The following is a 15,839-nucleotide window of genomic DNA, read 5'->3' as shown; positions in this document are numbered from 1 at the left end:
TTAAAGAATAGAAGTTTGATTCGTGTTAGTCTTGATTAAAGTTCAACTCAGTAGTAAGGAAACTAAATTCAAAATCCATTTTAAGCTTGATCAATATTCAACTCAATCTTGGATAGTGCTTCATTTGGCTGAGTTTACGCCCCTATCAGATCAAGGGTCGGTCGAGCTGTTTGATTAACTGTCATGAGGAGTTTTATGTTTTACTTGTTTGGTTTGTTTATCATTCTTGTGATTATAGTTAAAACTAGATTTATGGCATAAATTTCGGGTGATGAAGCAAAAATTTAGTTTGCCAGATGCGGAACTCAGACTTGATTCTCAAGTTTTGTGGTGAACAGATTATTGTTGATACCAAATCAAATACGGTCCATTCAACTAATTTTATGAAGTGATAACACCAAGCCTACTTGAATATTTCTTGGTACTATTGTTTCTCTATGATAGTTAGCTCAATTGGAATTTAATGGAGATTTACCAAAGTGGGATTAGCAATATATTGGCACAAGGGAGTAAATTTTCTCAATTTCCAAGTACAGTGAGCACTAATTTCATTTCCTTTTCACTGTCTCTGGCATATATATGCTGTTGTCATCGCACCACAGTTTTTGTGGCCTCCCTTAAATTTCATCGAATAGACATTATTCTGAAGCAATTTTCTCAAACAGGGTCTCTCTTGGTCATTTTTCTTTATCATGCTTAATAAAGTAAAATCTGTAGGATTTTTTTTTTTTTGGTATCATGGTCATGGATTTTTGACTCATACACCAACAATGTCATGTTTTCCATAACTTGAATTCTATTTTCCTTGAATGTTTCGATGTTCTAATGAAATATATTGTAATTTATGTAACAAAAACTTGAATATTACTCAATGGATAAGGATGTTTATTGTTGAATGGGCGATGACAACATGAATGACCGGATAAATCACGCCATGAAATAGTTGGGCTTCTTTCTTGTTGTAAATTGAATTCATAGCTTGTGTTACTTTCTTAGTTTCCCATAATTTATTTTTCAGATAGGAGTTAATATAAGTTGGTAAATATTTCGATCTGTAGGTTTTTCTAAATTTGGCTTGGATCATGAGGCTATACCACATGTTCTGTATGTATTTGTTCCTTACTTTCTGGGTTTTTTTGACTTATTGTAAATCACTATTCTCAAAAAACAGATATAGAGCTGTCACTAGTGCATATTACAGAGGCGCCGTGGGGGCAATGTTGGTTTATGACATAACAAAACGTACGACCTTTGACCACATACCCCGTTGGTTAGACGAGTTGCGTGCTCATGCGGACAAAAACATTGTAATAATTCTCATCGGAAACAAAACTGATCTTGGAGACCAGCGAGCTGTGCCCACCGAGGATGCCAAGGAATTTGCTCAAAAGGAAGGGTTGTTCTTCTTAGAGACTTCGGCGTTGGAAGCAACAAACGTCGAGGAGGCATTCTTGACGGTCTTGACAGAGATCTTTAACATCGTGAACAGGAAAAATCTTGCGGCGGGAGAAGATCAAGCAAACGGCAACCCTGCTTCTTTAGCTGGTAAGAAAATCCTGGTACCTGGCCCAGCCCAAGTAATCCCAGAAAAGAACAGGATGTGCTGTAGATCATCTTGATTTCTTTCAACATAGATTTGAATTTATGGATCTAGTGTACTAGGATGCTGGTGGTAATTCTTTGAACAAGTGGTGTATTCAGTTGTAAATCGATTCTTGCAGTTTTCTGGGTTAAAAGGTGAAGATTTGTGTTGTGGTTTCGATTCGAAGAAACAGAAGAAACTAAAATTCATTAATTTCATCATCTATGTTTTCTCTTTGTAATCTCTTTGTTTATTTATATTAATCTGTCTCTTGTCCCTCTTTATTTTATCCTTGTTAAGGTTCTAACGGGATTAAATGCATAAAACCTCTTGAATTTTGAAAATTCAGCTAAAAATTCCTTCATATTTACCTTTAACTTATTGGAGTTGGATATCTGGCCCAATCTGACCTAATTAGTTACTTATTATTATTTATACTATATATAAAGTGAGATAACTTTTTTGGTATCTCACTTAATTTTGATATGTCATTTATTTTAAAAATGTTAGATTAATTAATTGATTAATTTTTAACTTCTTCATTTATCATGGTTTTTCATAAAAACCTTTTGGTGGTTATATTCTTTCATGCAATTTATTTAATTTTCCTACATTATTTATTATCTTTATTTGCCAATTTTTTTATAAATCAAAATATTTATATTAATTTATTACCTTAATTGGTATACTTAAGTTCTCTTTTCTAAACTACAAAAACTAATAATATAATTTATAATAAATATTTCATTTTGATTCATGTTTAAAAATTATACACGTACATAAAATGTGTCACTTTTACTAATTATTATTATTGGCCCTTGATAATCAATGCAAAAATATTTGAAAAGACACACATATTTATGTTAATAAGTAGTTTGCACTCCACATTTGAATGTGCATAAGTAAGGTATTTATTTGTTAAGAAGTACAAAATACTCCAAATATGCTCTATGTCATTTGGTGAGTATATAAGAAAAATAAGCATTAAATCAATTGCAAGTTTCCACAATTTTGTTGGTAAAGTTAATATGAAAACACATCCAACATCAAGTTTTTGGAAAACTTTTTATTTTTGGTGAAAGGTTGCTACATTACCCATAAATATATACTTTTATGCGTACAAGTAATCTCATTACTTTGACAATAAATAAAAGGGTAAATTACAATGTCATCCGTTAGGTTTGACATAAATACAAATACTTTTCGTTTTTTAAAAATATATAATATATTTCTGATACTTGATGAAATTATGTAATTCTTAGATGGATGGTGTGGAACTATCAACTTTGTCCTTATTGAATTTTTTTATTTTTTAAAAAAAAATAGATGGAAAAATTTGAAAAATTATTTAAAAAAAAAACGTTCCACTTAGTTCATAAAATATTCAAAAAATTTTAAAAATAAATAAATAAAATTATAATTCATAGTCCACAAGGGCATTTTTAGTCAGCTCACTGTAAAAAATGAATGAAAATCTAAAGAAGACTAAGGATTGAGCTAAATATTAGACGGTCATTAAAATAAGTGGAGTATTGGGAATTTTCAAACAACAAGAGGGTATTTATAATTATGTCAAATTTAAAGAGAATTCGTTGTAATTTACCCTAAATAAAATGATTTTTAAAAAAAAAATAACTATATTTCATCTCTTTCACTTCAAAAATAGAAAACGCACCATTGCTATAGAGAAACGGGTTTTTCACGTCCTAATAATCTAAAATAGAAAACCATCTTTTTTTTTTTTAAGAGCTAATTTTTTGTGCACGCAGTTCCCACGTACATATAAAAAAATTTTAATGTGAGATGATAAGAAAAAATATTGTTAAAAAAATAAATTATAATAAATATGAAAAAGTAAAGTAAGAGAAAAATATGAAGCAGAGGATGGTTAAAAGGAAAAAATATATATAATGTGAAGATCCAAGGTCTTTTCCAAACCCGTATGGATTGAGGCGCCCGCTCCACTTGCCATCACCAATATTAATTCCACAATTTTATTTTAGTGTAAATTACAACAAGCTCCCTTGATATTTAGCATAATTATAATTTTTTTTTTATTATTTTAAATATTATTAATACTCTTGATGGTTGATGAAATTATATAATTCTCGAATGGAGGGCCTGAAATTATCAATTTTGCCCTTGTTATTTTTTTTAAATAAAAATTATAAAAAAAATCAGGGAAGGTGGATGGAAAAGACTAAAAAATTATAAAGAAAATTATCCACTTAATCTGCAAAAAATAGTCTTTCAAATTTTAGATCAATTATTTTTATGAGTTTTAAGTAATTTTAAATAAAAAATCTTTCACACCTTTCAAAACTAGGTTTTGTCCTAATATTAATTAATAGATACCCTATAATATTCTTATATATTTTCTCGTGAAGTTCTTTTTTAATTAAAAAAAAGTATAATTTTTTTCTTTCTATCCTTTGAGTAATTTTTTATTTTATTATATTTATGACTATTTTGTCATGATTTTTTTATGCGTACGTAATTATTATTGATTTTGTTTGAGAGGTCCTATCGCAAAAATTATAGTATCTAATATCAATGATAAATAAAATAAGATTTTTAAATTAATAAATTTATATATTCTTTAAATCATAAAATTTATATTAATCTATTCAAATGTTATTGACTCAATTAGACGTCGGATTCATTTAAATTAATAATTTTTGTGAGTGAATTGATAATCATATAAATATGATTAAGTTGGTATTTATAATTTAATATAATTGACAATAATTTATGCTATATTTGTGCTACGTATATATAAATGTCTTTGTCCAGTTTATTTATCTTTAAAGATTTTTTGACTTATTTACTTATCGGGTAAATTTTATTCTTAATATTTTAAATTATATATTTAAAATTATTTTGCCAAGTTCGGTTTTTAGTGAATAACTTTAAAATCTCGAAGAAAATGTATACCCCACCTGAATTCATGTTGACATAATCTGTAGTACTATCTTAATTTATTACTTTTTTAATTTATTTTTTTTAATGTAAATTGGATAAAGAGATTTTTATTTTAATACGTTTATTAGAAAATATAAAAAATAATTTTTATGATAATATAAATTAAAATTAATAAATACGACTCATTAAAATAATGATAACAGTCGATACCAAATTAATTTCAAATAATTCTAATGGGTTCAGATTTTTATATAAATATAAAAAATATATCTCATTTCAAATTCAAGTTGACATTTATAATATCTTTTAAATTTATTTTCCGATTTAATTTGAATAAGAGAATATTTTTTTTTTATTTGAGGTTTTCTCAAAAAAATAATATTTTTGATAATATAAAATAAAAATTGTTATCGTGTGGAACGCAGGGCGCAAATGAGAAATGTGGACCACATAAGAGAAACGGAAATTGTACCCTTTTTAGCCACTGAAATATCTCTGGAACTGAAGAAAGTGAAGGCAAAGTACAAAACGCCTTTCAAGCTGAAAAAGTAGGGAAACGCAGCTTTCATACTCAATTGGGGGAATGCATTTACAAAATAAATAAATTAAATCAAACAAAAATTACGATAACCTCTTTTGAAATTTATTATAATTATAAATTACTTTTTATTTTTTAAAAAAATTATCAATATCTTTTAATTTTAATATCTATCAATAATTAGCCTATTTCTTTAGTTTTACGTTCGGTTTTCATTCATTTTTTATGAAAATAACCAAAATACCCTTGTAAACTATAAATTATAATTTTACTTATTTTTTAGAAAATTTTGGGTGGATAGTTTTTTTATAACTTTTTAAAATTTTTAATTTCGTCCATTCAATTTTTTTTTATTTTTTTTTAAAATATAATAAGGGTAAAATTTACAATTCTAAACCTCCATTCAAAAAATTAAATAATCTTTTCTAAAGAAAAATATGAGTATTTATACTTTTTTAAATAATGATGAAATATTCATAATTATACCAAATTTGAAAGAAAACTCATCGCAATGTACCATAAAAGTAAAAAGTAGAGGAAGGATTGTTAAGAACTGCTTTGTATCTTTCTTTTGTTTTTGGACCCCTTCAAATTGTGAACGTACGTAGAAAGTATGAAAAGAAGTAATTGTAAGATACAAAATTTATGTTGTTGGGACGCTTATTTAAAATCGATTTTTACCAAGATAATTTTGTATAAGTTATAATAAAATATTACCTATCAACTGTTTCATGTCAAATTAAAATAGTAAGAAATTACTAAAAATTAGATCCACGGCCATTAAACTTAAATGTAATATTAGAACAGTTTTCACGATCCTAAAAAGATATATGTGAGCTAAACTAGTAGGTACCGTGTTTGCGTTCCACATATACCTTATGAATTTTATTTTATTTTTAATTTTAATGTGAATTGATTATAATAATCAATATATCTATAATCAATTTAAATAATATTTTATAGAGTTAATTATATTTTGCTATTCAAATTATAACTGTTTTTACATTTTGACATCTATTTTTTTTTTATGTCAACTTACCATCTCAACTTTATAAAACTTTATACTTTGTCAGTTAACCACAATGGGTGGTGTTGTCAATTTTCAATGCATAAATTGAAGACCAAAGTCTCTGAGTTAGAGTTCAATAATGGATGACAGTAGAAGAAAAAAGGTGGGGCAAGTTGGTTGAAAAAGCAGGGAATAACATGACAAAATCCCCATCATCCACATTTGCATTTCATCATCACCCCCAACATGCACCCTATCCTCCCACAACCACCTCCTCTTTCTCAATTTTAGTTTCACATTCTTCCCATTGGTCTAGGATCTTCTATCACACATTTTTGTATTTCGTACAAATATTATATTTATGTATTACTGTATTTGAATTCGTGTTAAATTTTAATTTAATTTAAATATATTTTTAAATTTAAAAAAGAACACGTATCAATCACTTATTAATGTAACACTAATATATAATACAAAAGTGATAAGAAAATCCATAGCTTTGTGCTTTTTGCCCCCACCCAGTATTAATTAGGGATAATTGCATCTATATCCCATAATTTTTAGTTTATTTACATAAATTATTCTTATCTTTTAGAACATTACACATACGCCCACCAGAACATTAACATTATTTATACAAACAAACCATGTTATTTTCGAAAAATTATAGATATATATCCCTTAAGAATATTCAAATCATTATACAGACGATCCCTGCTTTTTGGTTGTTGGGGTGATTTCTATAATTATGCAAAAGATGGATAGTTAATGCAAATAGATCATATATTAGGGGTGCAAATGTAAATATCCCTTGTTAACTAAACAAAATTTATATAAAAAATAACAATAAAAATTCCCATTAAAATATTTTGGACTCAAAATTTCTCTGGTTGAAATATTTAAATACAAACTATATTTTGTATTTCAAAAAAGAATATTTCATTAATGAAATGAAGTATTAATTTAAAATAAAGAATCTAAACTGCAAAATAACCCCAACTTTCCCACTACGTACAAAAGAACTCAAAAAGCACATATAAGAATTCAACACCTTTTCTGTGCCATTTCAGTGACGCATCCACAAAACACTGCTGAAAATAATGCCCCCCACCACACTCCTCCTCTCCCTCCTCCTCAGCTCCACCATCGCCGCCGCAGCACCGCCGCCTCTCCGTCCGGAATTCTACTCTGAAACTTGCCCGGAAGCCGAATCCATCGTCCGGGATGTCCTCCGGCGGGCCATGGCAAGAGAAACCAGAAGCGCTGCGTCCGTCATGCGGTTGCAGTTCCATGATTGCTTAGTCAACGTAAAATCAAGAACAAAGAAAAAAAAACGTAATTCTAGTTTGCGTTGATTCTTTTGTTGGGATTTTGTTGATATTTTTTTGGGTTTTGGGGCAGGGGTGTGATGGTTCGTTGTTGCTGGACGACACGGCGACGATGGTGGGAGAGAAATCAGCGTTGTCGAATGTAGATTCGTTGAGATCATATGAAGTTATTGATGAGGCTAAGGAAGCAGTGGAGAGGGCCTGTCCGGGAGTTGTCTCTTGTGCTGATGTTGTGATCATGGCTGCCAGAGATGCTGTTCTTCTGGTGAGCTTCATTTTCTCACCTTCGTCCGTGTGTGTTTGTTTGTTTTTTATTTTGTCACCTTTTTCTTCCCTTCTTTTTTTTTTTTTTTTTTGGTCACTACTATTTTGTCTGTTAAAAATACAATATTTATGTATACATATTTATATATAAAAAAGAGATGATTTGACAATGAACCGCAATTTTTTTCTCCCACATTCGAACATCAAACCTACACCATTTATTTTAAATATTTTAAATTACCTAAAAACACAAATCTAAACATACCATGTATCACTAACACACACTTATTTATCTCTATTGTTCTCTCTTTATCTCCAAAACACCAAAATAAAATTTTCAAAACATAAATCCAAACACTGTATAGGTTTCTTGAGGCTTTCCAATTCAATTTCTTATTGTAATTCCTTATGCATCGTTTATTCCACTTTACATATATACACTATCTGTATAAAAAATTTCTTAAATAAATAATGACATAATATTTATACATATAGCACGTATATGTAAAATGGAACAAGAAACGCAAAAAAAATTGAAATTCAATCCAGCTTTACAGTTAAGGCTATGGTCACATTGTTATTTATAAGTAGATTTTGTCGTAATGTTTTCATCACAACCCTCATGGACACAAGCATCTTGTTTGACGTGTGGGAAATTCCAACACAAATCTATTGTTTTCGGATCTGTATCAGTTATATGCAAGTATAATATAGTTATCGTGTAATTGATTTAAAGTTTAAAAAAAATGATAAATTATATGATAAGTATATCAAACTTGCTCTATAATTAATTCAATTATGCCAAACCTAATTTGTAAAGATTTGTTTGAAGTGTATAACAGAAGATATTACACAAAGGCATAAAAGAATACATGGGCTGGTATATTTCCTCTACCTTTGTAGCCTAAGAAAGAAGGGATGTTTCTTTTTTCTTTTTATTTTTTATTTTTTTTATTTGTTTATTTTCCACAATCTTATTATGTGCTTCGTTGAACCAGAGTGGAGGACCAAACTGGGAAGTGAAACTAGGAAGGAAAGATAGCCTGTCAGCCAGCCAAGAAGCTTCAAATGACATAATGCCAAGCCCAAGAGCCAATGCAACTTACCTCACAAACCTCTTCAGCAAATTCAATCTTACTATCAAAGACTTAGTTGCACTTTCAGGCTCCCACTCCATAGGCAAAGCAAGGTGCTTCTCTATAGTCTTCAGGCTGTACAACCAGTCGGGCTCCGGCCGACCGGACCCCACCATCGAGCCCAGATATAGGGAGAAGCTAAATAAGCTCTGCCCACTTGGGGGGGACGAAGAAGTCACAGGAGACCTGGATGCAACACCGGAGAGATTCGACAATCAGTACTACAAAGACTTGGTGAACGGGCGGGGATTCTTGAATTCTGATCAAACGTTGTTTACGTCTCCTGAGACTAGAGAGTATGTGATGATGTTCAGCAAGAATCAGACTAAGTTCTTTAGAGCATTTGTTGAAGGGATGGTTAAGTTGGGGGATTTGCAGTCGGGGCTCCCAGGAGAGATCAGGAGGAACTGCAGGGTGGTTAATAGCCGATGGCCAGAGGTGCTGCTGGAGACTGGACGTTGAATAGACAATTGGTGTTAGTATTGGAAACATAGGTAAATTAAACTATGATAATATATGGAGAAAATTTATGGGCATCTGCTTGTAGATAGGTGATTGAACAAGTTTTAATCAATCTATGTCAATAATATGATGTAAAAGGTCTATGAAAATATCTTATACCTTAAGATTTCAGTTGGTAAGCACTATAGCTTATGTTCAATATTCATCTACAGAAAGCTGAAAACAAATCATTCACGCAGAAGGCTAGAAAATGATCTGGAAATGTCTTACGCAGAGTGATGAAGTTGAAGAACTCAAATAACATCTCAAAATCTTTTATCGAAAACAAAATAGTAAGTCAGGAAGAGTTTAATGAACATTCTTAACTAAAAACAGTCAAAATTATCTCAACTCAAATGGTTCCCAGCAATGAAATAGACAATCCAGAAAAAGGATTGAGGCCTAAAAGTGTACTTAAGCAGCAACCGGTTTTGAGGCGGCAGAGAGTCTGGACCTCTTCTTGGCCAAGCTCTCACTACGCCTTTCCCTCTGTTCCTTCAAGCGGGTTGCAAGAAGCTTCTGGTACTCAGCAGCCTCTGACTTGGCCTTGGCAATTCTCTTCTTCTTTTCAGCAATTCTTGCTCTCTTCCTTTGCAATGTCAGTGGAGTCACAAGCCTCTGGATCTTAGGAGCTTTGCTGACTTTCTTGCCTGTCGCCGTACATAGATATAGGTCACAACTAAAGTAAATATCAAAATGTTGGAAATTGATATCTTGGATAAGCAGTCTGCGTATCATTGTTACTGTTGCTAACAAATCAAGAATAATGACTCACCAGATTTGGTGGTGAATGTTCTGCGGTATGTGTTGACATACTTCCTTACATCATCTTCCTTGGAAAGGTTGAAGAGCTTGCGGATCTTTGAAGCCCTCTTTGGACCTCTCATCCTTGGCTTCTCGATATCAGTTAGGCCAGGAAGATCATTCTCACCCTTCTTAACAATCACCAAATTTAAAACGGAGAGATCAGGGCTAACAATGCATCCACGAACGGACTTCCTTCGGCGCTCTCCATTTCTCCTACCATAACCACGGAAGCAAGGGGTCCCTGTTCAAAAAAATATCCAGCTCTACTCAGTTACTAAATATCAATAACTATTGTAATAATCGATAAACAATTCTACACACCTCTGTGCAGCAGAAGTCTCACACGACCAGGTGTCAGCACACCCTGCTTCATGGGGAAACCTTGCTTGTCACAACCTCCCATAATCTTGAAAACATAGCCTTTGAACTCCTGAAATATCAATTAGATGGGAACATGTTAAAATAGACATAATAACATATCTAGTGCTAAATCATTGGCAGCACTTAACAAAGTAATAGTCCTTTAAAAGAAGAGGCGTACCTCACCCAATGCATCTCCGCTGACCTCCTGAGAGATCCTCTTGTCCCAGAAAACACGGCTGCAATTGAAAGAAAAATATAAGATAAGCCAAGTTCTCACTACATTAGAAGAGTTAGTATTGTACAAGCTTTGTTAGTATATAGATTGACAAATGCTAAAATAAGGAGAAATGGAAAAACTAATTACAGAAAGAAAACAAAAACCAGTAGAACTAGAACCTAAAGTGTTGAAACCTATAGCAATTTACTGGCTAAAGACTAAATCAGCTGCCTAAAGAATAGCAAGCTACTGGTACTAATGCAATTAAAAGCAGCAGGAGCATATATAAACCAATTTCTCGTAGTATAAGCATAGTTAGTATGGTTTATTAATCCTAAATCAGGAGAAATCAAACAGGCAGTGACTTAGTAAAGGACCCAAACCTGTGCTGCCAGGACCTGGTGTCTGGGAGCAACACTAAACTCATGCTACCCCAAACGTAGGAGCACAAGCACTTGTGCAGCAAAAAGAGGAAGTCTAGTGTAATTTTACGAACATGAAACCATATATTATACAATAGAAAACACAATCACCAATCACATTCCCCTTATAAAAGGCAGAATTCTATTTTTTGCCTATTATCCAACCAAACAACATGAAACCATGTAACTGCAAGCATTTCCAATTTTTGCCTATTATCCAACCTTACACCACAGTTCCCTTGTAAATGGCAAAAATAACAAAAGATCGGAAAACCTCTTACATTTGAGCAAGCACCAACGGAGTATTACAGAGGGTGCTAAAAATTATCTGCAGGGGGTTGTAATGTAAAACATTTCACATTAAAATATACTGCTGACCTCACTCACTTTTTACCTACTCATAGTTTGCAAATTGCAATTCGATTCCATCAGCAAATACCAAATCAAACTTCAAATAATTTCACCATTCCACCACGATAACACATTGTACCGTATGTTATCGTTATCAAAAGTATATAACAATGAGAAATAACCACATATAGTCATATACATTAACCAAAATCTTTGCACATTATTCCCCAAATAGCCTAATATCAAAGCAATAAATAACAATGAAAACAACAACCAAAGCAAGGAACGAGGGAAACGTACAGTTTCTGGTCATCGTCAATCTCGAGCTTCTTCTGGCAGCCAGTGGTCGGATTTGCAATGTTGAACTACACAAAAACCAAAAACTTCAAATCAATTTCCAATTGACAAAAATAACTGACAGCATTCAAGAGTGTACGTGTGTCCGAGAGCGAGAGAGAGAGAGAGAGTCCGAGAGCGAGAGTAACCTTCATCCTCGATGGATCGCAGAGGAGGCAGCAAAAATGCGAAGTAGTGATCTTAAACGCTCAGCCTCTGTTACGAAATTAGGCTTTTGGAGTTAGCTTTAGCGCCGTTCATATAATGGGTACTGCGGCTATGGAAATACGTGTATAGGGTTTCTAGCCCGGCCCATTTAGTGCTTTTATAGATTGGGCGGATTGGCCATTCCCATTACCGGATCAAAGCCCAATTCAAGGTTCTCAATATATATTAACTTTGATATAAATATCAAGAAATTTGGACTTAGTAAACAAATATTAACTTTGGGATGAATCAAATTAAAATTTCCATTCCAATCCACTTATTTAACACATATTATATATATTTATTTGGTATGTCTACGGTTAATGGAGCACATGATAACTCATGCATGAGTCACATCAATTCCATATAAATAATTCATTTTTGTATTTAATTATTTATTTTTGTTTTGAGATTTTCTTGGGACTAATTCAATTACAATTCTTATACATGCCAGATTGACTTGACCACAGCATAATTGATTTCGAGATATAATATTTGTTAAATGATTGTTAATACCATGCAGTATACATAATTTTTTTTAAAATAATAAGAGGATAATTTTAATTATGGGAAACCAGATAAGTCTGTTTTAATTTACCCAAAAATATTTGCCTAAAATGAAAATGGAAAACAAATAGAATTTTGTACATGATTTTTGAGATATCCAACCTGTGGCTTAATTATTTTTTTATTATAAAAAAAGTATAAAAATATATTATAAATAATTAATATAATTTTAATAATGCAAGTCGCGGTTTGTGATTGTGACTCTACCAAAAAAAAATTTTATTTCTGGCTCGGAGCTCGGTCCATGACTCCACATTTTTTCTTTTTTTTTTTAATTTTTTATATAAATTATATTTATTTGTTATGTTTATTTATAAATTTAAAGTTATTATTAATTATAAATAATAACTTTAAATTTATTTTATAATATTTTATAATTTATTGTTTTCAACATAATATAAAAAAAAATAAAAAAAAAGAAGAAAAAATGTGGAGTCGCGTTTCAGTCCGCGACTTTGAGCCAAAAATTAAAAAAAAAAACATATATTTGAGGAGTCTGACCGCAACTTGCATTATTAATATTATATTAATTATTTTAAATATATTTTTATAATAAAAATAATTAAGCCTCGAACCTGTCCTCTAAATGGGCCTACGGCCCAGTGAGCAGTATGGCCCAGCCCAAGCCACATACACCCAAATTGCGATGAAGATACTTTTGTTCTAAAATTATAAAGAAAAAGAAAAATAAGCAGAAACCGAATCTAAAAACCGCCCCCTCCGTTATTTCCTCACTTTCTCGCACTCCTTCTCTCTCTAAACATAAAAGCTCTCTCTTTCTCTCTCTCTCGCTTTCCCTCTCCCTTTCTCTTTCTAAAAATCAAAATCCCTCCTCCCTAAATCTGAATGGCGTCCCCACGCGAGGAGAACGTGTACATGGCCAAGCTGGCCGAGCAGGCCGAGCGCTACGAGGAGATGGTTGAGTTCATGGAGAAGGTCGTCGGCGCCGTTGACGGAGACGAACTTTCCGTTGAGGAACGGAACCTCCTCTCCGTGGCCTACAAGAACGTCATCGGTGCCCGGCGCGCGTCCTGGAGGATCATTTCTTCGATCGAGCAGAAGGAGGAGAGCCGCGGCAACGAGAGCCACGTGTCTGCCATCAAAAGCTACAGATCCAAGATCGAGTCGGAGCTCTCTTCCATTTGTGACGGCATTTTGAAGCTTCTTGACACGAAGCTTATCGGATCCGCATCCAATGGTGACTCCAAGGTCTTCTACTTGAAGATGAAGGGTGATTATCATCGCTATTTGGCGGAGTTTAAGACTGGAGCTGAGCGAAAGGAGGCCGCCGAGAATACTCTCTCCGCGTACAAGTCTGCTCAGGTTCGTTTCGAGTTGACTAGTTATTTTCCTGATTTTCCTTTTCGCTTTTCCGCGTTTGTGATATTTGTTTGTTTATGTATTTTAAGATCTATCTGGAGAGAATGCACAACGAGTTATGCAGGGGATCAGGGGGATTTTATGTTTTAGTATGTGTGTTATTGTCATTTGGAGTTAAAACTGATGGAGACTGCTCTGTTAACAAGTATCTTCTGTTACTCTGCTAAAGTTTATGAAAAATGTTGGTGGAGTGTGACAACTTTTAGTGAAATTACTTTGATTTGTTCTCTATTGTTGTTTGGTAATCGTCTGAACTCTGAAGTTGGTTATGAGTACGTTAGAGAGGTTCTACGTCTTTCTTCTTCTTCTTCCTTTTTCTTTTTTATTTTTTTATTTTTTTATTTTTGTTTAGATGCAATCTAATAGGTTAAAGTACTTTGCAACCGTTTCCTAATTTTATGTTTTTAGGATGTATATCTTCCTCATGTGCATTTTCTAGATCTCATGTCTAGCAATTTGATGCAGTGAATTTGGTGTTCCTTGATTCCTGTTGTGATTAACTGTTATAGCTATATCTTACTTGGAGTTAGTTTTCAACCTGTATCTATTAATTTATTTTCTGTTTATCTGTAACACCTTGTTCCCCAATTTCAAAATCAGTGAAAGTCATGAGTTCCTTGTTCTGCAAATATTTATTAGTTTCTAACTTAGTTTATTTTTGGCGTCTGCAGGATATTGCTAATGCTGAGCTGGCCCCAACTCACCCAATCCGTCTTGGCCTGGCACTCAATTTCTCAGTCTTTTACTATGAGATTTTGAATTCTCCTGACCGTGCTTGTAATCTTGCCAAACAGGTAAGCCTGAAAATCAACCTTCTTATCTTTATCTCTGTTTATTTTATTAACTAGAAAACAAACTTTGCAAACCATATTGTATCAGAGTTTTAAGCACCTTTATTGTCTTTGGCATGGTCTGTGGGGATGGGGAATATTTTTCTTTATTATCAAGGGACGGGAAACTTATTTGAAATATTTGAAGGACCTACATCACTCGTTTAGTTCAATATCAAATTGGGTATCTTTCAGTTGATTGAAAAACTGTCTACTTGGGCTAATGTTTACTTGGACTTTTCAAGGCTTTTGATGAAGCAATTGCTGAGCTGGACACTCTTGGAGAGGAATCATACAAGGATAGCACTCTTATCATGCAGCTTCTCCGTGACAACCTTACTTTGTGGACTTCCGACATGCAGGCATGTTCAGTTCTTCCTTTATTGATTACTTCCGGCAATGTTCTAGGACTGAGATAATGTTCATTATTCTTTGCAGGATGATAATTCTGAGGAGATAAAGGAAGCACCTAAGCCCGACAACGAGTAGTAAATTTTAGTGGTTTAGGATTTGGGTGTTCTGCTGTTCTCTCTATAGTATTCTACTTTTCCAGAATCAAGAATTGCTGCTTGTAGCATGATGTACTTAGGTTGATAGTCAACTTCTTTGGTGACTTCCAATTTTAGATGTCCTTATCTTCCCATCTCTCTGTGATTTCTCATCTTTCATTTCTTACCAGAAGACTAATATCTTGTGCCAAAGTTTGGTTATACTTCCATGTCTATTTATCTCCAAGAATGCTGCAATGATTTTGTATTATCCTTTAAAATCGGGTGTTTGATGTTTGAACACACCATTGCCTGCTCCAGTGATTGTTAACTTGAAAATTCAAATATGTTTCATCACGCTATGAGTCATGAAGCTCTGATTGGGATGTAAGTATTTTCATATTGAACTTAACAAACTAGATTATGTGGGCAATTGGTGCTGGGAATTGCTAGCAACTAAATTCAATCTTAGATCACAAGTTAAAACCTACCTGTATGTTGAATTGAAATCTAACCCATAACTTTTGGCTGAAAAGTAGCTGCACAACTTTGCCCCTTTAATTGTGTTGCACCAAAGCGTCACTGTTCATG

General features: G+C 32.6%; 4 protein-coding genes across 4 annotated transcripts in view; 3 read left to right on the top strand and 1 right to left on the bottom strand.

Annotated features, from left to right (window-relative positions):
* The window catches only part of LOC105176440 (ras-related protein Rab11D-like), a 2,775-nt gene extending 930 nt beyond the window's left edge, over positions 1-1,845 (top strand). Inside the window, exon 2 of the mRNA XM_011099238.2 lies at positions 1,172-1,845. Within this exon, the coding sequence (XP_011097540.1) occupies positions 1,172-1,619 (448 nt within the window). The 3' untranslated portion in view covers positions 1,620-1,845. The remainder of the gene's footprint in view (positions 1-1,171) is intronic.
* Positions 7,041-9,412, top strand: LOC105176439 (peroxidase 17). The gene is made up of 3 exons (XM_011099237.2): positions 7,041-7,358; positions 7,453-7,644; positions 8,642-9,412. Exons 1-3 carry the CDS (start codon positions 7,152-7,154, stop codon positions 9,239-9,241), a joined length of 999 nt encoding a protein of 332 aa, XP_011097539.1. The 5' UTR covers positions 7,041-7,151; the 3' UTR covers positions 9,242-9,412.
* LOC105176438 (40S ribosomal protein S6) lies at positions 9,540-12,069 on the bottom strand. The gene is made up of 6 exons (XM_011099236.2): positions 11,926-12,069; positions 11,741-11,805; positions 10,629-10,686; positions 10,409-10,517; positions 10,056-10,328; positions 9,540-9,930 (listed from the first exon to the last, which is right to left on the bottom strand). The coding sequence occupies exons 1-6, from the start codon at positions 11,929-11,931 to the stop codon at positions 9,695-9,697; spliced, it is 747 nt and encodes a 248-aa protein (XP_011097538.1). The 5' UTR covers positions 11,932-12,069; the 3' UTR covers positions 9,540-9,694.
* LOC105176437 (14-3-3-like protein 16R) lies at positions 13,263-15,529 on the top strand. The gene is made up of 4 exons (XM_011099235.2): positions 13,263-13,873; positions 14,602-14,724; positions 15,006-15,122; positions 15,199-15,529. Exons 1-4 carry the CDS (start codon positions 13,397-13,399, stop codon positions 15,247-15,249), a joined length of 768 nt encoding a protein of 255 aa, XP_011097537.1. The 5' UTR covers positions 13,263-13,396; the 3' UTR covers positions 15,250-15,529.

This window comes from Sesamum indicum, linkage group LG13, assembly GCF_000512975.1.
Source record: "Sesamum indicum cultivar Zhongzhi No. 13 linkage group LG13, S_indicum_v1.0, whole genome shotgun sequence".
Taxonomy (NCBI): Eukaryota; Viridiplantae; Streptophyta; class Magnoliopsida; order Lamiales; family Pedaliaceae; genus Sesamum; species Sesamum indicum.
This window is presented reverse-complemented; position numbering and strand designations above follow the sequence as displayed.